At 44.8% G+C, this 24,183-nt stretch overlaps 4 protein-coding genes across 4 annotated transcripts; 2 read left to right on the top strand and 2 right to left on the bottom strand.

Annotated features, from left to right (window-relative positions):
* Window positions 1-6,965: 6,965 nt before the first annotated feature.
* PtA15_4A289 (uncharacterized protein) lies at window positions 6,966-9,405 on the bottom strand (the record flags this gene model as incomplete). Its single annotated transcript, XM_053168157.1, has 12 exons — window positions 6,966-7,279; window positions 7,439-7,473; window positions 7,547-7,606; window positions 7,867-7,897; window positions 7,977-8,016; window positions 8,108-8,271; window positions 8,372-8,529; window positions 8,605-8,716; window positions 8,813-8,875; window positions 8,961-9,037; window positions 9,124-9,182; window positions 9,295-9,405. 12 exons carry the CDS (start codon window positions 9,403-9,405, stop codon window positions 6,966-6,968), a joined length of 1,224 nt encoding a protein of 407 aa, XP_053019395.1.
* A 6,133-nt stretch (window positions 9,406-15,538) lies between these two features.
* On the top strand, window positions 15,539-15,917 carry PtA15_4A288 (uncharacterized protein; the record flags this gene model as incomplete). The annotated part of the gene is made up of 2 exons (XM_053168156.1): window positions 15,539-15,656; window positions 15,784-15,917. The coding sequence occupies 2 exons, from the start codon at window positions 15,539-15,541 to the stop codon at window positions 15,915-15,917; spliced, it is 252 nt and encodes an 83-aa protein (XP_053019394.1).
* A 4,582-nt stretch (window positions 15,918-20,499) lies between these two features.
* PtA15_4A287 (uncharacterized protein) lies at window positions 20,500-22,668 on the bottom strand (the record flags this gene model as incomplete). The annotated part of the gene is made up of 10 exons (XM_053168155.1): window positions 20,500-20,546; window positions 20,649-20,710; window positions 20,783-20,844; window positions 20,947-21,202; window positions 21,283-21,373; window positions 21,513-21,805; window positions 21,904-22,085; window positions 22,197-22,277; window positions 22,449-22,484; window positions 22,588-22,668. 10 exons carry the CDS (start codon window positions 22,666-22,668, stop codon window positions 20,500-20,502), a joined length of 1,191 nt encoding a protein of 396 aa, XP_053019393.1.
* Window positions 22,669-23,050: 382 nt separating this feature from the next.
* Window positions 23,051-23,924, top strand: PtA15_4A286 (uncharacterized protein; the record flags this gene model as incomplete). The annotated part of the gene is made up of 3 exons (XM_053168154.1): window positions 23,051-23,155; window positions 23,240-23,793; window positions 23,903-23,924. 3 exons carry the CDS (start codon window positions 23,051-23,053, stop codon window positions 23,922-23,924), a joined length of 681 nt encoding a protein of 226 aa, XP_053019392.1.
* Between the last annotated feature and the right edge of the window lie 259 nt (window positions 23,925-24,183).

Genomic DNA, 24,183 nt, shown 5'->3' with positions numbered 1-24,183 from the left:
GTATATCAGGGGGATTCAAAGTTGGCCATGCATGACTTGCATGTACTTTTGTGAGTTGGTGTTCAAGGCTTTTATTGAACACCAACTTTCAAAAAAAAAAACATTCAAGCAGGCTTGGGTAAAGGTGTAACCTGGGGGTCAGGATGGGGGGTGAGGCTCATCTGGACGCCTGTATCCAAGCTGACCTGGGTAGACACCAAAACACCCAGGTGTTCTTCTTTTTATTTTGGGTCACCAGCAACACTGACTGCTCCTCAAACCCTCAGAACATCTCCCTGCAGCTGCTGCACCATGAAGAGGAATCAAAACTCTCCTCAACCTAACACCAGATCCTACTTCAAAAACTGTGATTGAATTCAACAGAGATAACAAAGTCAAAACAATTGAAGCGGAGATGAAGAGATATCTGAAAGAAGACCCTGCGCACAAAGTTACTATGATAATTGCTTACTTGAGTTGTTGACAACAATATTTTCCAATTTTGGCTAGAATGGCCCAATACTATCTAGCCATATCAGCTGCAAGTGCTGCATCAGAACTTGTATTTTCATATGCACTTTGGATCTGTTTTAGAGATGGCACTTTGCACCTGGGTACCCATGGCAGGTGCGGGTACCTGCCCAAATGTTCCCAAAATTCAGACAACTGCACCTGCAACCCGCACCCGCTGGCAGTGTCAGCGGTGGGCTACTCCGGAGTGATTGAAATCCACTCAAGGGAAGTTGACTGGGATTTTCCAGTGGCTTGCAAGTTGTAGACGGGTTTTGATTGGATCCAAGGAGTTCACACCCAGGTCCCAACTGTTGATAAGTTTTGAGAAGTTCAGGCTTAGAGATCCAGACGGTGATTTGTTGATATGAAGAGATCTGGCTCTCTGAAGCAGTGATATGTTGAAGTATCTTCAAATAAAGAGGAATGAGTAAATGAAACAATGTTGTTATTTTTTTCTCTTCTGAAAGTCTCAGGAACTATAGAATCCAGTGAGTACAACTTATAAGCTCTATCATACTAGTGTCACTAGATAGAAGCATAAAGCAAATGTTAATAGCAAGGGAAATGAAAGTGAAACATATGTGAAACTTGGTATGAGTGCAGATGGTGTAGTAAAAAAATGATCCAACTATCTAAGGGGTAGAAAGGTTTTACTTGCCAGATGACAGGCAGGTACCCGCCACACCAGATAGTTATCCACCTACAGGCAAAAGGTACCTGCCAACAGGTCCCAGCACCATCCCTACCCTGTAGGGATGGCACTTTGCACGCAGGTACCAGTGGGACGTGGCGGGTGCAGGTATCTGCCTGAAATTTCACTGATGTTGGAAACCGGGTACCTTCTCCTGAAAGCAGGTACCTGCAAACAGGTAGCGGGTACCTGATGCCATCCCTAGTATTTTTTTGGTCCGCTCTTCACTCAGCCTGCATACCATCCAAGAGCTTCTCTGTGTCAAAGGCTGATACCAATAGTTTGACAGCCCTGTTCTTTGATTTTCTCTTTTTCCTCCTATTCCCTCTCACTTGTTGTCTCTCAAGCTCTCTCAGATTTTACCCAGAAATAGGAATTGAACACAATATCAGCACCTTGACCTCATCCACCTGCTCTCCCAACCAAGTACACACAAAACCTGCACCCAGGTGAGATATACTGCCCTCATCATTCATTACAGAAAACTTGATCAAGTTGTACTCTCAAGATTGGACACTCTTGAACAATTGGGCACTCTGAGTCTCAACCAATTGGAAGCTCTCAAGTCTTGATTGATAGTGTCCAAGGAGTTATATTTTCTGGTTTCCATTGGACACTCTCAATTGAGAGTGTCCAATGGACAGTGTATCTTTGGTGTCCATCAGACACTTGTAATTGAGTGTTCAATGGATGGTGTTCCTTTGGTGTTCATTGGAAGCTCTCAGTTGAGAGTGTCCAACAAACGCGCTTCCAGAAAAATTGGCTGGGCTGACATCATCCCAGTGAAACTGGGATGCAAGTTAAACTTGGTTGATCTCAACTGATGAAATGTAAATCCAAGGTACCCCCCTTGGGTTCATATTTCATCGGTTGTAAAGATGGCAAAGGGGTACTCCTTGGGTGGTACCCGGGACCCGTTGGTAGGTACCACTTCATAACTGTGCGGCAGTGTCCGGGTACCTGATTTTCCCCAAATGAATGGTCACACCCGGGTACCGCCCTGACATACCCGCTATCCCCATCCAAATCCCCACCCACCTGTTGGGGGTAGAAATGGCCCCAGTGAGCCCGGGACTGATGTTGCAGCCCTATCACGGTTTGGAAACCAATGATGTCCGTCAGACACTCTCAATCAAGAGTGTCTGGCAGTAACACCACAAGTGCTGCGCTACACTACAAAAAGCAGCAAAATAGTGCAGCGCAGCGGCTACCTGCTATTAGCAGGTAGCAGGGGACCACTATTTTCAGAAGTAGCACAGAAAAAATACCACTACACCAAATAAGGCCTCCGCGTAGCGCAGCAATTTTTTCCCGCTTTTGCTACAAAATAGTGCCCCAAAATAGGTATAGCGGCTGGAGCCGCTTTTTACTGCTTTTAGGGGCTTTTTTCCGAAATAGTGCGGATAGCGTACTGCACTGCTATTCTTTTGGTTGATTTGCTGTTTGCATGTTTGAAGCACAGAGTAATACTGCGCTTCTGCGCGCTGAAAAGCGGGTGTCTGAAAAATCCACCTACAGCTTGACCTACATGTGTCTTCACAGTATTACTCAGCCTCTAGGTAGTTATTCCCCCCACTCCCAAAATCTACCTAAGCTGAAATTTCAAACATGTTCCAAGAACTCACCCCAGAACAAGTATTCCATATGATTGGAAACTCAGACCACACTCCTTCCCACCCCACTCCTGTCCCACTCTGACAATCAGCCCGCAAAAAAAAAACTATTTGAACCCAGGATTTGTTCCTACCCAAGCCAATTCCCAAGGAGCCCTCCAGTCCCATCTTTTGCTTAACACTGATTTTTCATCCTCAACCTCTACGCCTGCACCCCAGGTCTGTCTTTCAGCCATTGTTCCCGCTTTTTATTATATGCCATGAGAATTGAACCTTTTTTCTATTTTACTGTTTTGATTTTATTCAGTAGGATATAATGTTTAAAAGGTTGAATCTGACCCAAAAAACTACTTCTATCAGTGTTAAATCCAAATCTATTTACAATATGGGTAAAACTTGGATGAATAAAATAAACAGGCAGCTGCTTGTTTGTTGAAGTCAAAGGAAGAGAAGAAGATAGTGCCTTGCAAAGATGGCACTGAGAATGTCTTGGTTTTCTTTATATAATTTAACGGATTGACTTACAAATTCTTTTTGTGTTCAAAGATTGCCAAGCTTCCTCATACTATAATCTCAAAATCCACCATGATGGCCAAAACATCAAAGGAACACATTGATCTGCCTGCCCCAATTTGATAAAATCCATTGATTCTGGTAGCAAATGTCAGAATTCTGGCCACCTTGTCTGCTCACATCCTTCCTTTCTGACCAAGTGGCCAATATCCTGTTCCTGTTCCTGTTCCTTTCTTGTCCTTGTCCCTGTCCCTGTCCCTGTCCCTGTCTCTGTCCCTGTCCCTGTCCCTGTCCCTGTCCCTGTCCCTGTCCCTGTCCCTATTCCTGTCCCAGTACCAGTCCTAGTCCCAGTACATGTTGTGTTCCTGTTGTCTTGTGTCACATGCTTTTAGGCCCCCTCTGGATCCTGTGCAGGGGGCTCTCTAGTTGTGTTTATGTGTCCGCTCCTCAGATAACAAATAAAATCATTTATTCTGAGCCCCAATAAACCTCCTTCTATGCTCCTTGGTCCTATCAGTTACCCCAGATAGTCCCTCCCCCTTTGTTGCCTCCTGTTGAGCTGAAATCGTAACAGCAAATTACCACCAACTGCTGCTGAAAATGCTCAAATGATGGTTTTCTGGCTTATCCTTCACTCCCTCTCACAAGATCCATTTGAGGACAGAACCCTTTGGATTGCTTTAAACTCCCCTGGTGACTGGTTTGTTCCATATGAATCTGTTTGGCAACAGGTACGTGATAGTTGATATATTGATTTCAGTGGTTATTTGCAAATATAAGGGTGGTTGTAGAGAATGTCAAAATGGACCAGGGTACCATTTACACCACCGGTACCCACACAATTTCTGCCAAAAACAGGCACCCAGCACCGCCTGGCGGGTACCACAGGTCTTTTGGCGGTGTAAGACTCAAAAGTGGTTGTGAAACCCTTTTGCTGAATGGAGAAGGGGATGAAGGAGTTTCAAGCTCTGCCCTTCTATACTACCAGCTACAAGACCCACCAAGCTCAGCTTGGCAAGTTTTAATTAGGTGATAGGAGTGGTATTCTCAAGATGAGTTTTTTTGAGACACCATATACAGAGTTTTTATTGATATGTAAGGGTTGTTATGAGTATAGTCGTATGTTGTACAAGGTGGTGAGTGAATCACTGGTGAGGAATAAACTGAGGAACTACAAATGGGGGGGAGAGAGCTCCTTATATAGACAAATGTGAGGGATTTTAGCTCCAGGGCAGCCCCAGTGAGGCATTTTGGCTGGCCTGGGCTGTGTACAATTTATTCAAGGAGTGCATGCATGATGCGGGAAACAATGGCATGTGATGCAATAAAATCAAACAAAAGTGGAGGTGAAAGTTCTAGAATGCGGAAAACAATGGCACAGACTGCAGGGGCAGTGCTGAATGATGTCATTCCCATAGCAAACAAAGACAAACTAATATATGTAGTGGAGATAGAATAGAGCAGGGAAATGTATGTGCGTGTATGTGTATAGTGGGAAAGGTGACTTGAAGCATGTGACAGGGTGCTACAGGTTGTCCGGAGGGTCTAACTTCCAGTGCAGTGGGGCTCCAGTTACACTTTCAGTGGTGACTGGGGGTTAATTTGGCCGTAGAATCTGATTATGGAGTCTACTTCTTAGTTAGAGGCCTTCTATGAGTAAATATAAATATAAGAAAAGACTTTTGATTTTTCCCATTTTGCATACCACAGCGGGTACCAGCAGTACCCGCCGGCTTTTTTCATCAAAAAAGTCATCAAGGGGTGTCCTCAATGACCGGAATGGATGTGTAATCAAGAATTACTCCCCTCAATGACCAAAACAGTTTGGTCATCAAGGGGAAGAATTAATAAATTGACTCCCAAAAGTTGTTAACGTCGCGCGAACCGCCTCTGGATGTCTTTCCCCGGTCCTTGGGACCAAAGTTTGACCCGCGCGCATTTTGGGAGTTGGAAAATTAATTCTACTCTCCAGAATGGGAGTTGGAATTTTAATTTCACAAAAAATGATGGAAAATAAAATTTCACAAAAAATGCTGGAAAATAAAGAATAATTTATACCTCCACACTGGGGCACCTAAAGCCCCCCAAAATTTTACAGAGGATCTGAATAGAAACTGATGGGCTTCACGGAATTGGCATACCCCAAGAAAGGGGTGTGCTACTATGGGTCTAATTTGGCAGATTTCCTACTAAGGAAATCCGCCAAAGCCTTAGCTAAAGTGCCCCAAAGCCCCCCAAACTTTTAAAGTGGGCATGAAAGCCTCTGAAAGTCACATGGTGAAATGTTTGGCAGTAGGAAACCCCAGGAAAGGGGTGTACTACTGTGGGTCTAATTTGATGGATTTCCTACTAAGGAAATCTGCCAAAGCCTTTGCCACAGTGCCCCAAAGTGCACCAAAGTTTCATATCATGAAATAAAATACTCTGTACCCAAATGGTTAGCTGCAAGGCAGTAACACACCAGCATAAAATAATTCTGAGGCAGCTGGGGCTTTTGGCCATATCTGCTACTAATTGCCTCCGTGACAGATAATAGTGCCTCCGCCACAGTTGATAGTGCCCATGCCACATTTAATAGTGTCTGCGCGGGTCAGAATTTGGTCCCGCGGACCAGGGACAGTCATCCAGAGGCGGTCCGGGCAATGTAAAGGACTTTTGGGAGTCGATTTATTAATTCTTGGGAGTCAATTTTTCAACTCCCATTTCCCTGAGCATTGGCTGGAATTGAAAATTGGACAACCTTTATTATTACTTTGCAACCTGTGTCTCCAAGATGGTTTAGCAAATGGAACAAAAATGTTGTTACTTGATGTCAAGCGGATGGTATTGCACGTGAAGATCTTGACTGGTACCGCAACTGGCAAAGTGGTAGCGTTAACTTGTATCACCCTCAATTACAAACCAGATATGGAATTTGCCTGTTCATTTTCTAGGTTTCAATTCCCCGTAGTCAGTGCCTTTGCCATGACCATAAATAGATGTCAAGGCCAATCACTAGATCATGTCGGCGTTTTCCTGCCCCTGCCTGTCTTTGCCCATGGACAACTGTATGTGGCCATCTCCAGGGCCACTATTTTTAAAGGCATGGGTGTTTCCTATGTACCCAAACAAGAAACCAAGGTTACCAAATGTTGTAAACAAGGCGCTCATTTTGTCACATCTGAATAAATAGCATAGTTATAAAGTATACAAACACACCTTGAACCTGTTTATAGCTATGTTGTTGTAACCTGTTTGTTGCTTGACAATTGTCACACTTTGTTCATTTCCAGTTGAATTTGTAGATAGTCCCATGTCTGTGTTGCCCAATAAAGGTAACTCTGTTCTGCAGCGCAGCCGCGATTTCCCTAGTTCTTTGTTGTGTGGGTAGTTTAGGCCGCAAGTTTGTAAGTGCACAATGAGCAATTTTTCAAAGTTTCAAATGTTACATTTCTTTTACATTTAGATTTGAACCCAATTTAACCCCTTGTAGATGAAAAGTAAGCATGCATAAGATGACTTGTTTTGAGTGGAAATGCAATATCAGGGTAAATACAAGATTCTTAAAAAAAATTCTAGTTTTACATGGGATGAAATCAAACAGAACTGCTATTGAACCAGTGGCTGTAGTCTTTGAAACTCAAGGTTGAAAATGGGAGATAAAGATTTCAAATTTATTAGCGCTTGAGATGTTTGTACTCCGACTTTGGTCTCAAGCAGTCCATCTCAAGGTCTTTTTGTTCCTCAAATTGTGGATCCAAGGCTGAATCCAGATCCAGATGATGTTGAATGATGTCGTCCTGTACAGTCTTCCTTTGAGCCCAATTCCGTAGCAGATCAAAGTTGGGTTGTTCAAGGGGTTTGGATGCCTGAGAGTGGCTTACTTGCACCACACTGACAGTTAATTCCCAAACAGGAGGATTGTTGCCTATGAACCTACTTAACTTGGATTTCTTGGCTTCTTTCCGGCCGTTTTCAGGCTTGTTGGGACCTAAGATCAGAATTTTCTTCCGTCTCATGCAGCAAAAAAAATGAAATGGTCAAGGTTGAACGATTCTGATTGTTTGAGCTAGAATAACCGCTATGATACTGTTAAAAGCTGATTAGTACTACGTATTCACATCATAGATCTAAATCCTTGCGTACTTACACGTTCCCGATAATTGAAATGATGACATTGGATGCCTATGAATCATTGGTAACTCATAGTAAGATTTACGCTTGAATGTAGTCTTTAACCAGAATATAATTGACTGACCATTTCTCGAATTGCCAGTGCATCTCCAGAGCGGCACTTCCCAGCAGAGATGTGCATAAACTACAATTATTGTGTTCATCAGCTTACAGAAAAACTTTGTGAGCTCCAGTAAAAGCAATATCCACATACCTCCCATACAAGAAGGGGCCATTCGATGAGTAATACAGAATAGATTACTCCTGCAGTGAGAAGAAGACTTCTCATTTCCTTTTTGCAGTCAATTCTTGCCCCCTTCTTCTGCGGGTGGAGATGCTTTTGCGGTCCTTTTTTGCTTTCTGCCCAATCTTTGGGTGCCAGCTTTTTATATTGTTTCAGCTGACAATACGTAGAAAAAATGAAAGGTGTATATGCCTGTAAGAAGCAAAGCACACATGCGTAAGCCAGTAGCTGAAAGGATACAATAGCTCGCCGCGGCCCTCAGGGAACTCACCATGAGCAAGCAGCTGTTGAGAGCTAAACAGGTTGTGATTCTGATTTTAAGCCAGTGCGAAAATTGATGTTGCCAGATTTACTCATGTTAGTAAAACCACATAGGTGAGGGCCCAGGATATGCAGACCTACAATCAAGTGATGAAGCTTGCTCAATGGATTTCCAGGGAGGTTTGAAGCAACCTGAAAAGCTGTTTTGGGATTGGCTGACGTCATATTTACATGGGCGAGAGCCAGTTCGATGGAGTCAACGGCTCGTTGAAGATAGATATACTGGGAGTTGGAAAGTGAAAACACTGTGACAATGAATAGTGGTGCTCAAACCAAGGTTAATTTTGAGGTAAGTATGTATGCGCACCAACTATTCTCTTGAAGAGAAATAAATGTTTAGCTTACTTGCAACACTGAAAATGGCTACTCCAATGAAAATTATGTTTAGCATCACAATTACTGAGTAGGGAACAATGTTCAACTTTCTGTCTGACGAATTGGATTGCCAAGGAGGATCCCATCGTGCGCAAATGTACTGGCAAGCAGTGCTCCAGCAAAAACACCTATTTGAGGGGAGAGGGCTTGAAATGAGTATATTTGGTCTGACCAATTGGTCAACTATTGGTCTTCTATCTTACCATACACCAATCCAAATGATCACGTATTTAATTCCCGGCATGTGAACTTTAGCTTCTGGATTACTGATCCCATAATCTATTGCTAGTTGCATCCCAAGTCCAACCACAGCAACTAACATCGGAAGGAATTCAGTTTAGTTCCCAATCAACCTCTTGTATGGTAATCTGCTTGAAAAATCATCAGAGGAACTGGACAAATCTAACGTACAAATGTCATACAATATGTAGCATACCGTCACACAACCGGTGGCGTTTGGCCTCAGGACTCCGTCTGGGGGTTTCGAATGGAATTAAAATGATCAGAAGATTTATAAATCTGATTGGGGAGTGGAATTCCTACTATTTAGATTACTTACGTCTGGTTATATACCCCAGCATGAACTTCTGGCTGCACAATCTAACCAGAATAACGCTCAACGCCATGACAAGCATTCTATGAAAGACACAAATGATTTTTCAATCTCTAATTTATGTCTCCCTTACCCTACAAGTTAAAAGATGTTGATTTGCGTGACTGACATGAGATGAGCCACGAGCATAGTGAGTAAGGTGACCCTGGACCACGAATAAGTGCTAGGCTGTGGATAGTTGATTATGATCGGGAGCAAAAACACCACCTTCAGTGAGCTACGATTGGGAATCCAAGATATCTATACAGTCAAGTGAGAAGTTCATTGCACCGAGCCCTACATCATATTTAGCTTTCAGCAGATTGTGAATGGCGTAGTAGACATTGGTGAAGGATGAGTTCGACGTGACGCAAGTGAGTCCGGGAGCGGTGTTAAGTGATAGTTGAGACATTTTGAGAACTTGTCTTGTGGAGAGAGATATTCAAGATTCAAGTCGCGGTGAGGAAGAAGAAGTGACTAGTTCGCCCAAAGGCGGCGAGGAAATAAATTGATTATGAATTGTTTTGGTAAAGATGCTGTGGAGAAGCTAAGGAAGGCGGAACACGGTTGCAATGGAACAAGGATATCTTGAAGAGCACTGGATACCGCCGGCCATCAAAGCATGCATGTTGAGAGCATCTGGGGCTATTCGAGTTAAAGGTATAAGATGCAAAGAAGTCCCGAATCGATGCGAAGAAGTCCCGAATCACTGCCAGTCTCAATAGGCTAAAACAACAAGAGCTGAGATAAGAAAGCAGCAGAAATTTGAGAGGGGTACGTACTACGGTGGACCTGGCCCGACATTGGTTGTGCCACCCAAAACGAAAACAAAAAACAAAATCTGACACTCGTGTCAGATACATATGCCGAGCACAAGCATCGCGACATAGATACTACGGTCGGTGCTACGTCGACAACCTTCTGTAGAGACTGTAAAATGAAGATGTGTCTGGTGAGAGTTGAACTCACGACCTCAGCTATGCTGAGACACATACTAGAGTGCTGCCTTTACCAACTAGGCTACAGACGCTTGTGGCTGCAAGCTGGGTGGTTGGTTGGTAGTGGTCATGGGTCGATCCAACAGCCCTCCATACTGTGGTGATACATCATGGTAGCAGACTAACAGACAACTCAACACCTTCTCGGGTTCGAAGGGCATGCCCCATTGCTTGGGAGGATTCCTCCTGAGCGTGCACACTTTGCTCTCTGGCTTGCCAATATACTTGGCAAGCTGGAGTGTACCCACTTAGTAAGGCCCAAAGATGACCTTTTGCTGCGAAGTTGAAAAGATGAAACAAACTTGCGCTCTCACCATCCCGGAAAAGGTATGCAAGATATGCTGTACATTTTGGTATCGCGCTTGGGTCTGACTTGAGACTGTTTCATGTTAATGTGGAGAATAAATCCCTGTATGGCCAGCTTCCTCGGCACTATTGTCTTTTGTAAAAAGCTTGGACTCGATTTCAAGCTTGCTGTGCAAAATCATGGGGTTGATGATTGCAGTTTTTTTCTGCTTGTCGTTTCTTTCTTGGCCAAAACGGCGGGCCAGTACCTCCATATTTCTGCCTCTTGTTCTGAAATCACCGCCAGCCTTGGTCCCCCTGCCTCAGATCAACCACCTCAACTCTTGCTGACAAATCCGCCTTCCTCTGGCGAATCCTTCAATCTCATTCTCGATAACCATCGGTCAAACTTTTTGGATTCAAAGCGCCAGTCGAAGAAGATAGCACGTCAGCTTCCAACCAGCACTTTGAACAGAACGAGTTGACTCAGCGAGATCCAGGAAGGGCGCGTCATTCCGTGGCCGTCTCATCCTATGCCACTCAAACCAATCGAAGTGTCACTTGACTTGACGGCCTCATCTTCCATCCTCCCGATCCCATGCCCACATCTCCCGGAATTCATTCCATCCCGCCAACCAAATTCCTAAACGATCCATCTCAGCCTCCTACGTCTCGAAGGTGCCCTCTCAGCAACAAATATTCCCCGTCTCACGTACTACTGGCCTCATATGGACGCGGTCGCTCATTGTTGACTCTAGCCGCTACGCCCAAAAACCCCAAAATCAAGAATCAAGAGAATTACAACAAAGATCCATCAGAAGTTGGATCTCTCCAGTTATTTGGATTAGCCAGCCAAGAAATGGATGGAAACACAGGAATATTTTGAGATGATGGATTGGGACAAGCTGGGCTACAACCTTTGGACTTGACTCAAACCGTCCCCATCTGATTCTCTGATTTTTCTCCGGCCTGGAAATCATGAGGTGTAGTCATTTGGGCGATAAATAAACAAGTTAGTCCTGGGTTTTGTTTGGATTTGCTCCTCAAGTGATTGTTTCTAATTGATATTCTGATTTTTCTTAGGTTGACTTCTTATCAACTTCAATTCATTCTGTCAACGGCTCGTCTAACTCAACTTTGCGACACCGGTTGCCTTCTCTTCTTGGCTTAAAACTCATTGTTGTTTTCATTGATCATTTAATCTAATCAATTGTTTTTCAGTACTCAAACACATGCGACTAAAAGCAAGGCCATGTAAATATGATTTGCAAAGATGGCTTATCATGTGGTGTAACAGTGTAGTAAGTTTTTGTTGATAGCAACTAAACAGCTGTTAATTGTGAGCGGGCTAGAAGTCAGATGCATTATTTTTACGTCAGGATGTGGAGCTGGGTGAAATTGAGAATAGGACACCACATTATCTGACAATGCATCTTCCAACAAAAGTCTTGGGCAACTTCTCACATCCATATCTGTGGACCATGGGATGCCCCACCTGGATACCCGGTCTACAGTTGAGCATCTCAGCGTATTAAAACAACAATAAACAGACTGAGTATTCTTTGAGTGCATCTGATACAAAACCACACGTGAAAATAAAAAGACTTGTAAAAAAACACATTGGATAATTCAAATTGATTAAGATGAGGAACTACAACCAAGGAGGTGGTGCAGACGACCCAGAAGCCACATTGTTGGATGGTGTTGTTGGAAGAGGTGTACAGGGTGCCCATCATTGAGCCTATTGAGGCCACCAAGCCCAGACTTCAGGGATGCCATTCCATCAATCAGCTTGGATCAAAAGGTTGGGATCGCAGGGTACCATGGTCACTTGCCCAGCTACAGCTAATGGGTTCATTGCCATCATCTACATTTTCCATAGCCAAAGGAGTCGTAGCACAAGCCGCCATCAAATGGGTCAATAACAGTGCCAATCAACCAGCCAGTCCTGAGGAGATATTTTGTTTGTCCAGGAAGAGTCTGATCATAATTGAGTAAAACTCCTGCACATTTTAAAAGCTCTTACAGCATGAAAACTCCAATCTAGGCCTCTGGAACCATGTTGCAGATTAACACCAGACCCAGCGTCCAGATGGCAGCACTGCTGATTTGGACCACAGTGTCTTAGGTGGCGGGAGCGTAGGTACAAAAACCATTGGATGGGATCTGGTTATGGCTTGGTCAAGGTGGCATCACAATTGTTGAGGGATGTTGTTGCTCAATCTTTTTAAGTGTTTGCAATAAAAAATTAAGACTTCCTCAAACTACAAGGGAACTGGGATGGGATTTTGATGAACAGCCAGGCAGAGGTGGGATGGGTGGGATGGATTGGCTTCTCAACCACAGCATCAGGATATATTATCACCATCCAGCCACATCTGGATCAATGACGTCACAATCCTAAGGCTGTGTGGCAAAACCATTTCTCAAACTTCTGAACAGCAGCATAAGTGCATAACATTACTGCTTGAACTTCTTCACAAATTCCAAGCAATAAGCAAAAGAAAATATAGATATACCTCACAGGTGAAATATTCACACAAATACTCTTTCTGTCACAGTACACCAACAATTGACCTGTATCATATCATGTCTGCAACATAATATTTAGAAGTAGCATGCCGTGTTTTGGGAGTTTAGCCTTGAGATTATGGACCGTGGTTGCTGAGGAATCTCAGCTTGGGTTTTCCAGGCTCCTGGAAGCACCTACAGTTCTCAGCAAAAGCATTTGAAGTAAGGAGGCCGGGAAGGCGCCGGCAGAGCTTTGCAAAGTACATGCTTTCCTAGGTGTTTACAGAAGCAAAGCAAGAAAGAAAAGAGACTTGAAGTCAAGGATGAGGTGAGAAAAGGGCTGAAGAATTCAAGAGCACAAGATGCTCAGGGACTCAGAACAAAGGATCAGAAGTCTCCAAAGGAGCAGGTCTGTCTGATATGGGCCCGGAACTGAGTGAGTCTGTATTTCATGAGGGCACAGAAGAAATACAACTGTGGCAAGGGGCCTAGAGAGGGGGCCTAGTTAGCTATGGAACCCTCTGGAACCCTCTGGAAAGGAAAAGAACAACAACAGAAATAGGCCCTCTTCTGGGCATGGGGCTGAATTCTAACAAAGCGGACACTGATTGGGAGGATCACTGGTCTACTCCAGACAGAACCTGAGGCTGGTATCATCAATCTGAACCAAGTCCTTGTGCTTAAGTCCCTCAAAATTTTGAGGGACTTATGTACATTGTGGTTAAGTTAGGTCCTAAATGTTTAACTTTTCCAGGCTCAATGAGCCTTAGTCTCTGCATATCCTTCATCCAACATCATCAAACATGAACTGATGGAGTTTCTCTCCCGCATAGAGAATGTCAACCGGTACCCGGCACCCGCGGGCGGGTACCGCCCGCACCCGCCAGGCGGTGCCAGATGTGGTGCTGGGTGCCCGTTTTTTTGGAAAAAGCAGTGCAGTACACCACCGACACACTTTTAAGATTTCAGTTCAAAGAAACTTTGAAATGGGCATTAATCCATCTTTTTAAACAAGCATTTGAAAAAAACTCAAGTATTATTTGGACAATATGTGAGATTTTTGATTTTGACCCAATTGGCGACGTCCCAACTGAATTGATTTTCCTTTGAAGTTCATTCAAAGCACCTTTGAACAACCTTTGGATTTTTGTGTCCATGGTGTACCCGGGTACCGCCCCCAAGTACCGCTTTCCCCCGCCGGGTTAATTGGGTAACCCCCGGACCCCCGCCCCTTGGCCCGCTCTGAGCTGCCCTCAATGACTGACAATAGACCGGTCATTGAGGACGGTCCCTGGTGCAATTATTGAGGGGAGTTGTCACTCCCCTTGATGACAAGTGCGTGCTGGTCGTTGGGGGAGCACCCTCAATGACCATGACCAACCTGTTTGATGACCAGAACAGGTCGGTCATTGCTTTTCTGGTCATTGAGAGGTCCTCCCCTCAATGACCGAACTGTTGCGGTCATTGAGGGGAGGACCTCTTGATGACACATCCATTCCGGTCATCAAGGACACCTCTTGGTGACCTTTTTGATGAAAAAAAGCTGGCGGGTACCGCTGGTACCCGCCTAAAAGACCGCTGTTAACCCGCCACGCGGTGCCGGATGCGGTGCCAGGTGCCTGTTTTTGGAAAAAAAAACACGCGGGTACCGGCGGTGTAAATTATACCCGGGTCTATTTTGACATTCTCTACTCCCGCCGGATTCTCAAACCTCAAGCAACGCTGAAACAAGTACAATACATGGAGTGTATCTGGTAAACATTTTTCATTGAAGATACAGACCTACAAGTCCTATTTTTTGTTTTTAGCCCTGATTATGTATAGGATGGCTGAAAACAAAAAAATAGGACATGTAGGTCTCCATCTTCAATGAAAAATGTTTACCAGCTACACTCCATGTATTGTACTTGTTTCAGTGTTTCCTCAAGGCTGTGCAAAATTCATATAAGAGCAACAAAAGAAATCAAACCAATCCCTGACCCCACCCAAACTTTGGCTCACCCACTAATCTTGACAAATTCACAGGAAAACAATGCCAGGGATGCTTGTTGGCCCAGGACACTTTCCCCAATTCTGTGGTCCAAGTTGAATTTGAATCAATATTTACTCAAATATCCCGGAGGACAGCAAACCAGTCTTGAGGTACCAATTCCTTAAGCTCTGTGATACCACATAGTATTATCATCAATATCAGCATTGATTTGCTTCCTTTTTTGATGATGTTGGTTTAAAATCCTCTTTGGAATAACACAAAATAGCAGTTAAATCCAAATTATTAAATTTTGACTGTGGAACTAGAGAACAAAGCGGCTTCGCCGCTGCAACCAAACGCGCCCCGAAGTCCCCGCGGCCCCAACCCCCCGCTTGGCTTCACCTCCAGCAATGTCTTCCCCCCCTGTTGAGGAGTGTTGAAGACTTTAGCTGTACAAACCTTGCATAGAAGGTTAGGGAACCTTGTAGTAGTTTCTGCCAGTCATGTACATATATACCATAGTTTTCGCCCATGCAATATCATCAAGGTTGTTTCCTCTTTCTCTTTCACAATACCCCCCGCACGCCCACCAAGGGAAGAAAGAGATTGAAAGCGTAACCCAACCTGAGCTACTCGCCCACAAATCAACACCTTGGCGACTCGAGAGTTCACGGCAAGGAGAATAAGCGGCCTCAGCCCTCCCAAACTCCCATGAATGGAGAGCCTGACCATTCGTTCAACCACCGAACGCAACAGCAGATCGGCCATAGAAACTCAGCATGGATGCGAAACTTGTCAGCTTGCAGTTAACTTCGCGTGAAACACCTGCATCAGCCCAGGCACGACAGCTAACCGGAATCCGATCACTCACCAAGCGCCAACCACCACATGCCGCAAGTATACAGGTGTTTCACCTGAGTCTCCACATTACTTCCCCAGCCGCCCCCAGCGAGTTAATTTTCCTCGTGATGCATATGAGTCTCACGTTCCCCTTCGCATTCCCAACAAGAATGTCGGTGTCCAGGCCCGACCAAAAAGGCACCGCCGCCCAGACCATCCTCTCCTCTGCCCCGCGAAGACATTGTTATGGGCCAATTAATTCAAGCCATCGCACCGCCCTCCCAGCAGCCACGAAACCTGATTATAGGTTGTGCATAGCAACAGGACTACTTGAATGGGAGGCTCTTCTGAACATCCCCCACAAGGCCGGCTTGGCTCTATCAGCTCTGCGCCCTCTCGTCAACAACTGAGTGGGCGACACAACTAACCTCGCCGAGCGGCTCGAATAAGCCTGTCATGTTAGCGGGGTGGTTGGGGGTGCGGTTGAGCAACATCTTGAGGTTTTTCGAGATAGCGGAGTGAAACTGAACTTGATTGGTGGGAGTAGGGGACGTTGTTGGGGATGGCGAAATGGAACTTAACTGGGTCTGTTGTAGGGTAAATTGAGTTGAGATGTGGTCGAGTGGAGCCAACAGGAGGGGAAAGGCGTCTTAAATAAGCGGGTCAATATGAGGAATGAACATCTGCGGCGAGTGTGTCGTTAGGGGGTTGAGCAGGCTGCAGTTGATGCCGAGTGAATTGTGCGCGGAAGATTTGACAAAAGGTTTGAACGCCACATCGGGGCATTCAGCAATGGGAGTCACAGCGACGGATGCCGCGGAGGCGGGGTTTAGTTGAGATGAGACCAGCGGGAATGAAGCTGTGCGGGCTAAACTGGCTTTCGGCTGTATTTGAGACGAGACCGGGTTAGGAGGAGACAGTTGTTGGTGCCTAGTGAGTGTTGCCGAGTGATTTGACGAAGGGTTCGGAAATGAACTGTTGATTCAGCAAATGGTTGTCAATGCCGCGGGTGCCTTGGGCGTGGCGCCGATTTGAGGGGAGCAGGAGACATGAAGCCTTACGGGCTGCGTTGGGGGCAAGTCTTTGTTATGCGGAAAGTGGGGGTGGGCGAGTTGGGGTTTACTGCACGGTGGTTGTGCTCAAAGGGCGAAAAAAATTGATGATTTGGGAGAAATTGTCTGGAGTTTGAAGGAAGACGGGTCCAAGCGGGTAGAGGGCTTCGAGGAAGGGCTTGATAAACAGAGATGTTGATTGAGCAAATGGTGATCAAGGGCGCGGGTGCCTTGGGGACGGGGGCGATTTGTTTGGCGAGCAGGACAGATGAGGCCGGACGGCTGCACCAATCAAGGATGGTGTTTGTCACAACGGTAGTCGTGGGCTGATTGGGTGCTACTGATCAGTGGTGGTGCGCGAAAGGCAAGAAAAAAATTGAGGATTGGTGCATGCGCCTGGGGTTTCATGAGAAACGGGTCCAAGGGGGTGGTCGAAATAGTGATGGTGGGGTTGAGGTAAGTGTACACGGGTGCATGTGGCGCAAGTCGTCGGTGGGTTGATTTGAGTGAGGAAGTGTCTACTTAAAGGACAAACGATTGATAATGTGGAACGGCAGGGGATCCGGTTTTGTCCTACCCCCTCCCTGGAGCGCGCTAATCATTTGATTAGGCCCCCCTTGAAATTCAGCTTGACCGGCCCACTTTTGCTTGTGGCTTTGGCACAAGCTGGAGGGTCAATCTGAGGTGCCCTACGGGGTATTTGGGGATTATTAAAATTTTTAGGGCCACTTTGCAAATAAGCATAGGCAAAAACTTAGATCTTGAAGTCCAGGCTTCTGTGATTTTAATAAACTTGGATAAGGCTGATACTTCTACAAGCCTTCACCAGGAAAAAAAAAGTAGTCACTTGATGGCAAGTGACATGACACAGCTTTGTTTTCAGCTCCAATGCTGCTCCTCTCCACCAGCACATCTGGGGCTCACATGATAGGTGTCAGGATCAAAGCACTCAATGTGAAAAAACCAGATGATGCTCAGCTTTGGCCCTGGCCCAGCTGATGCTCAGCTTTTACCCTGGCTCAGCTGATGCTCAGCTTTTACCCTGGCTCAGATGATACTCAGTTTTTCCCCTGGCCCAGCTGATGCTCAGCTTTGGAAATGGCCACCTGATGATCATCTTTGGCCCTGGCACAGCTGATGCTCAGCCTTGGATGTGGGCTGGCTCAGCTGATGCTCATCTTTGGCCTTATCCTAGCTGATTTTCAGCTCTGATCCTGTCCAAGCTGATTCCCATCTTTTTCCCTGGCCTGGCTCAGCTGATACTCAGCAAGCTGAGCATCAGCTGGCCAGCTGGCCCAGGACTGGGCCAAAGATGAGCATCAGCTGTGACAGGACTATGAGAAGGCTGAGAAAGGACTGGTACAAAGCTGAGCATCAGCTACGCCAGGACTAGTACAAAACTGAGCATCACCTGGGCAAGGACTGGTCAAAAGGCTTTATTCCAATTCTGAGAGTGAGCTGTGTGAAAAAGCTGAGTATGAGCTGGGCAGAAAAGCTGAGTATGAGCTGGGTACCAAAGCTGAGTATCAGCTGAACAGAACTGAGAATCAGTTGGACTCATCAAAAATTGAACAGGACCTCCTTGTTAAATTTTGGAAGTTGAGGAGATTGTTGGGAGATTGGGGTAGATATTGGATAGATGGTGGGTAGCTGGCTGGAGCTGGTGTAATGTCACTTGTCATCAACTGACTATTTTATTTTCCTGGTGAGCTTAGAAGATTGATTGACTTCAACTGTGTTTTTTTTTAATTAGGACCCTTGTGATAGAGATGGGAAAAATGGTGCTTCCTCAAAAAAGAATTAATGGTCTTACTGTAACCCAGATAACATGTGAGAGGAGTTATGAAATCCTGATACACAGGTTGGAATATTTCAACCCAGTGATTGGGCTGACATTATTCCCCCTTTCCACAGCATGATGGAGATAGTTCAACTGAAAACACAAAACAAAATCACAAGTGAAATTGACAATGGGCATTTAGTATTTTACAAGTACAATTTTACCACAGAATTCCTAATCAAAAGAGCCTGGAAATGCCAATCAAACACTAAGGAGTTTGAGCCTGAGGTCTGGAATTTGTTAGTGATATTTCCATTTTCTGAACTTTAGTCATCAATAATGCCAAAGAAATAACTTGGTGACTCAATTATACCAAACATGAGTAGTTCAAAGCCAATCAAAATTGACACCAAGTGTATTTTTGTCTTAGCAGTATGTGATCTCATGGCCCCAGGTATGTAGGCAAAACCAAGCACTTTTTTTAGAACTAATTTGTTTCATCAAAACACAAACTTTTCTTAGTCTTTCCCTCATGTTTTTCCCTGTAAAAAGAAGCCAGGGATTTGAGAGACCAAGGAAAGAGCATTGCACATATTTGTAGGAACTACATAAGATTACCAATATGAAAATCTAAGGGCCTGTATTTTAATTTTTAGGACACAAAAATTGAATTTCCCAAATTTAATATTTCTCTTAATATTTCCTCAGCGTAAAAATGACCATCAAAAACATTTTTTATTGAGCCCAAACATTAAGAATCTCAACAATTGAAACTTCCCCTATATGGTTGTTGCCACCAAAACATGGCGCCTTTGGTGGGGGGCGCCAGTTCCAGTGTGTGTCTTTTTTAGAAAGAGATGATATTTTTGTTTTCATAGCACTATTCTAAGTAGGTACATGCAACACAAGGGAGAAAACATAATATGGAATGAGATTAAGAGACCAAGAGATCTTGTGGATCCCAGTTGAATTCATCAGCTTTGTTGTCTTCAATTGCATCAATGTCAATTACGTGGCTGGGCTGCTCAGGAGGAGTTTCCATCAAATCAAAGTCAAAGATTGTGTCCATGGAGGCATCTTCTCTTGAAGCAAATGATGAGTTCTGGCTCTTGGTAAATATTCCTTCTTTGAAGAGTTCAAGTTCTGGTGGTGTGAGAAACAAGTTGTAAACCTCCTCAGTACAGCAGTCTTACTGCTCAGTCAATAGAAAGTCTCATCTGTCTCAAAGGGTGGTACCACTCAATTGAGATGTTAGACCCCATCTCTTATGACCATATACATCAAAATGAAATTGAATGTAATAAGTTTTGATTATATTTTTTTCTCCATTTCCTACAATTAAATACAAGTGGGCTTGTAAAAAATCATGTGCAACCATTCATCTTTCCTTCTTTTTTCCCTTCTGGGGGTTTCTGAGTTGATCAATACATGCAATAAGAAGTTGGTAACAGTTGGATATCCCTTGACCTCACCCAACCAAAGAGGTTGGGTATTTCTTGGCAAAATCCCCTCCTGTGCCCACCCAACCAGGTTAGTTGGGTAGACCCAACTGGGCTGTGGTTGGGGTCCAGCCCTACCCATCACACTTTATCACTACACATCACACAATACCTACAAAATTCATATAACTACCCTTACAAAGTGCAATAAAGTCTAACACATCTCATTGTCAACATAACAAGTGCCTAGTGTGAAGTGCCCTATCCTGCTTTGCAATCTAGGTTGAAGCATAGTGCTTCCGGACCCTTCAGAGCCACACCTGGGTCATTAAATGCAAGGAAGTATGTACAATCGAAATCTGCCCCTCAATAGGAGTCACTTGAAGGATCCTACTGCGGCGGTTTAAGTAGTTGAAAGTGTCCAATTAGCATCAAAGGAGTGAGACCAAGACCTCTTGATATTTTTCACAGACATCGGGTCCGTTTTACAACACCTATACAGCAGCTTAGAAGTGGGATGATTAATTGAAATCCGGATGGCTTTGAGGATATAATATACATGTTGGCAGACTTTCTGGGGCATTGCCTTTTGTTAAAGCCAAAAATTGGGAGCGAGTGATAGAAGAAAACTAATCCAATTTAAGACCCAATCCAGTCACAATACTATCATTATCCCCTGTAAAGAGCAGGATGGTTTTGAAAAATGGATTTTGGATCAGACACGAATGTTAAGGCTCAATAAAGGAAGACAGAGATGGGACACATATGAAATACTGACCTTCCTCTTTGCCAATCATCAATTCTACACCCCATAAACCCAATGTGACGAAGACATTGATCCTATTTCCAAATCAAAGGAGATGTTTACTGGACAGATAAATCAGGGCAATCAAAAATAGAAACCGTTCTTACCATCTCCAAAAGACTTGATGCCCTTCATTATTAAGCAGCAGTAGATGTGTGTAGACAGAGATCTATGACCCAGTCCAAAAAAAAAAAAATGTAATTCAGTGGCCCGAAACTGGCCCTAGGAGATGTTAGTAGTTCTGAGTGGGGATTGTTGATGGAAGACATACAAGAACAAATCGGGAGTAAGAGACTATAACCGTCATGATTCTGACCATGGGTTCTTCATCGCTCAAACGACGAGTGTAAGCAAAGCCGCTATTGGCACGTTTGATGGCAACGACAATTCGACTCGCTCCGTATAGCGCTACGACGCGATATAAGAGGTTGATGAACACCGGCAACGGCAGTGCAGATGAACATGCCAATAAGAAGTCGAGCCCTGCTCCGAAAGTTGTCGACACGAAACCGATGATAGCCGTTGCACTAGTGGACGATTGAGGCACGAGATTGGTTCATAAGTGAGGTGTGATATCGAAAAATTGGAAAGAAAATGAATCACAGACGAGCGGAGAATCATCGGGGGAAGCGGCGGTACGGCCTCGGATTTGAACGAGCTGAAGAACGAAACTGGGTCCAGTTTTTCTGATGATAGCCCTATTTTGTTTGACCCGACCGACACGTTCCGCGGAAAGATATGAAACGATCCATTGGCAAATAGAGAAGACAACATTTGATTCAGTGTCCGCATGAGGGATGACATCCAGCCGATGATGAGGGTTCTGATCAGACGCACAATATATGTTGTAGCTAAGATAAGCCATCATCAAGCTTGTCTCGACTACATTTCCTTTCCGATTGCTGATGGCGATTCCACTCAAGAACACGACACTCGTGACACTAACGCCGATCAATGTAGCCGACAGACTTTCTCGGGCCGCGTATGTGTATGAGTCGAATAGGAAGTAGGCCGATCCGACATAGACCGCTGCTGACAATACAAGGAATACGAATGAATACGATTCGTTTTTCGCTTCAACTATGTAGCGCGATATCTGCCCAACTGATTGAATGCAGAGTAATGTCGAGCTGTTCGAAAGTCAACTCAGGGAATAAGTATCATTGTTGATGCCTGGTATTTCCCGTCCTCTTCACAGGTAAATCATGAGGGAAAACTTCAAGCTCACATTCCTTCTAATAAAACAAAGACTGGAGTTGACCAGGTCAAAACAACCTCCCACAACGACAAGATTCGTCCTACCAAGTTGCTACCCAGGATTGGGCTGCCGATCTTACTTTCATCTGATGAATAAATATTGAGCCAAAATAGTAGGAAGGTTGGAATGACTAGATTTTGAAGCAGCCCAAACTGAGGTTATCGGTTAGAAAACCCTTCGGAAGAGATTTGGACCATCGGCGACGGGGGTTTTGAGTGGGATAAGAAAGGGTTCAAATTGCAAAACAAGATCAAGCACTCAACTACTTTAGACACAAATGCAAATCGCGTGTTTCTGAAAATGAGATATAACGTAGAAAGCGCCGAATAGTACAATGCCAAAGACTTGTTTTGGTAATTTTTGTCCCATCGTTTCGTGATCCAGACATCGAAAAAGCGCGAATATATCGTACGAAGCCCGAGAGAATAACATGTCGTATTCATGTGCAGATATGTGAGGATTGGTCAGTCAACGAACTGAACAGTTAAATCTAGCCTTTTCAAGGGCTCGCTCACAGCGGATAAAGCCAAAAAGCATTCTTTGCCTGCAATCTGATGGGTCATATGGCACAAAAAATCAGCCTTAATGTTTGAATATTGGGGCTCACGAACCATGACATCCAAGATAATAATATCCGATTCTTTGTTAACAAACATCAAGAGCTAGTGGGAGGTACAGTAGGACTTGAAGAAACGAGGCTGTCCGGCCAGCCCTGGTGATTAGGCGGTTAATCATCGTGAGAGGGTCGTTCGATTGCAATTGAAAGCTTTCGTTCTTTGAGTTTAACGAGAAGAATAAACCGGTAAGTTGAGGACGGAATCGATGGCCGTTTGGTTGTCGAGAGGGTTTGGGTTCGTGTGTATATCAGTGAAGCCGTCGGTTGAAACGCATGCCTAGTGTCTGGTCTTGTTGACTGTCTGCTTGAGCTGGTGGGTGTATGGATTTGTGTTTGTGGTCTTCAGGAGTGCTCAGGGGGACCCCTTGAAAGGGAAGCGCCTCGTCAATCGCCCATGATACTGCCCGATCCGCAAGTGACAACTCATATTCGCGCACACCTCCGGTCCCCAGGATCCCACCATTAACGCTTCCACAATAACAGTTCCTGAACACTTCGGCCATGATGGGACGCTCGATTCATGAGGCAACACTCAGGACTCCTTACGTTGCATCCCCCGTCTCGGCCGAGTCAACTCCAGCAGGCCGCGTTGCAGCTTTGTCTGAGGTAAAATATCTTATGTTCCTTCTCAATCAATCAATCAACCAACCAACCAAAAACCAACAGCCAAACATTGTGACCTTCCCACAGCACAAACGACAAATCGAAGCCGAGCTAGGCCAGCAATACGACGTGCTATCTGCTAATTCGATCGACCTGAGTTCACCATTGACCGACGCAAGTGGGTTTCCCCGAGACGATGTTCCTGATCTGGCTTCCGTTCGAGTAGCAAGGGCAAGAATCTGCGAACTGAAAAACGATCATCGAGCGATTGTCGATCAACTGGCACAAACATTACCACTACTTTTGCCCAAGGAAGGCGATTCCTCTGCACCTCCTTCGACAAAAGACGTCTCAACAAACGGTTCTTCGTTGAGCTCTATGATACCTTTTGCTCAGGTCGACGTCGTTGCACCCGATTCACCTGCTCAACAAGCCGGCCTGAAAATCCATGACCAAATAGTGCGTTTTGGACACCTGAATGCTCAGAACCATGATCGGTTACAGGCTCTCGGTAAACTGGTTGCTGAGAATGAAGGCAGAAGTATCACTGTAGTCTGCTTTCGTTTCGAGGAAGGTAAAAAAACTATGATCTCCAAGGAACTCAAGCCTCATTCTGGCTGGGGAGGAAGAGGATTGTTAGGGTTTAGTGACTTTCTGCTTGTTCTTCTGATCTTCTCCTCCGCTGTTGGCTGGCAATCATAGCATTTATGCTGACGCACTGCCTTACTCTACTCTCTGGCCAAAACTCAGCTGCCACATTGCCCCGGTGTAGTTTTTAGGCTTAGCAAATTCTAGCGGCACAAAGTCAGGTTTCACTAGGATCCATTCAATCTTTCAGATACATATCTGTCCTGCTTTCGAGTTATGATGAAAATGTATAAAACTGCTCATAAGGGCTGATGTGCAAATTGGGTGGGATCTGTATATGATGTGCTGGAATAGAGCCACCTTTTGCAACCATCTCTCACTTCTAAGTTGAACAGGTTGGAGCTGTTGGTTTGACAATGAGACACTGTGCCAGCCTTGAAGCC

This window comes from Puccinia triticina, chromosome 4A, assembly GCF_026914185.1.
Source record: "Puccinia triticina chromosome 4A, complete sequence".
Taxonomy (NCBI): domain Eukaryota; kingdom Fungi; phylum Basidiomycota; class Pucciniomycetes; order Pucciniales; family Pucciniaceae; genus Puccinia; species Puccinia triticina.
Note: the sequence above shows the minus strand (reverse complement) of the source record. Positions and strands in the feature narration are given on the sequence as shown.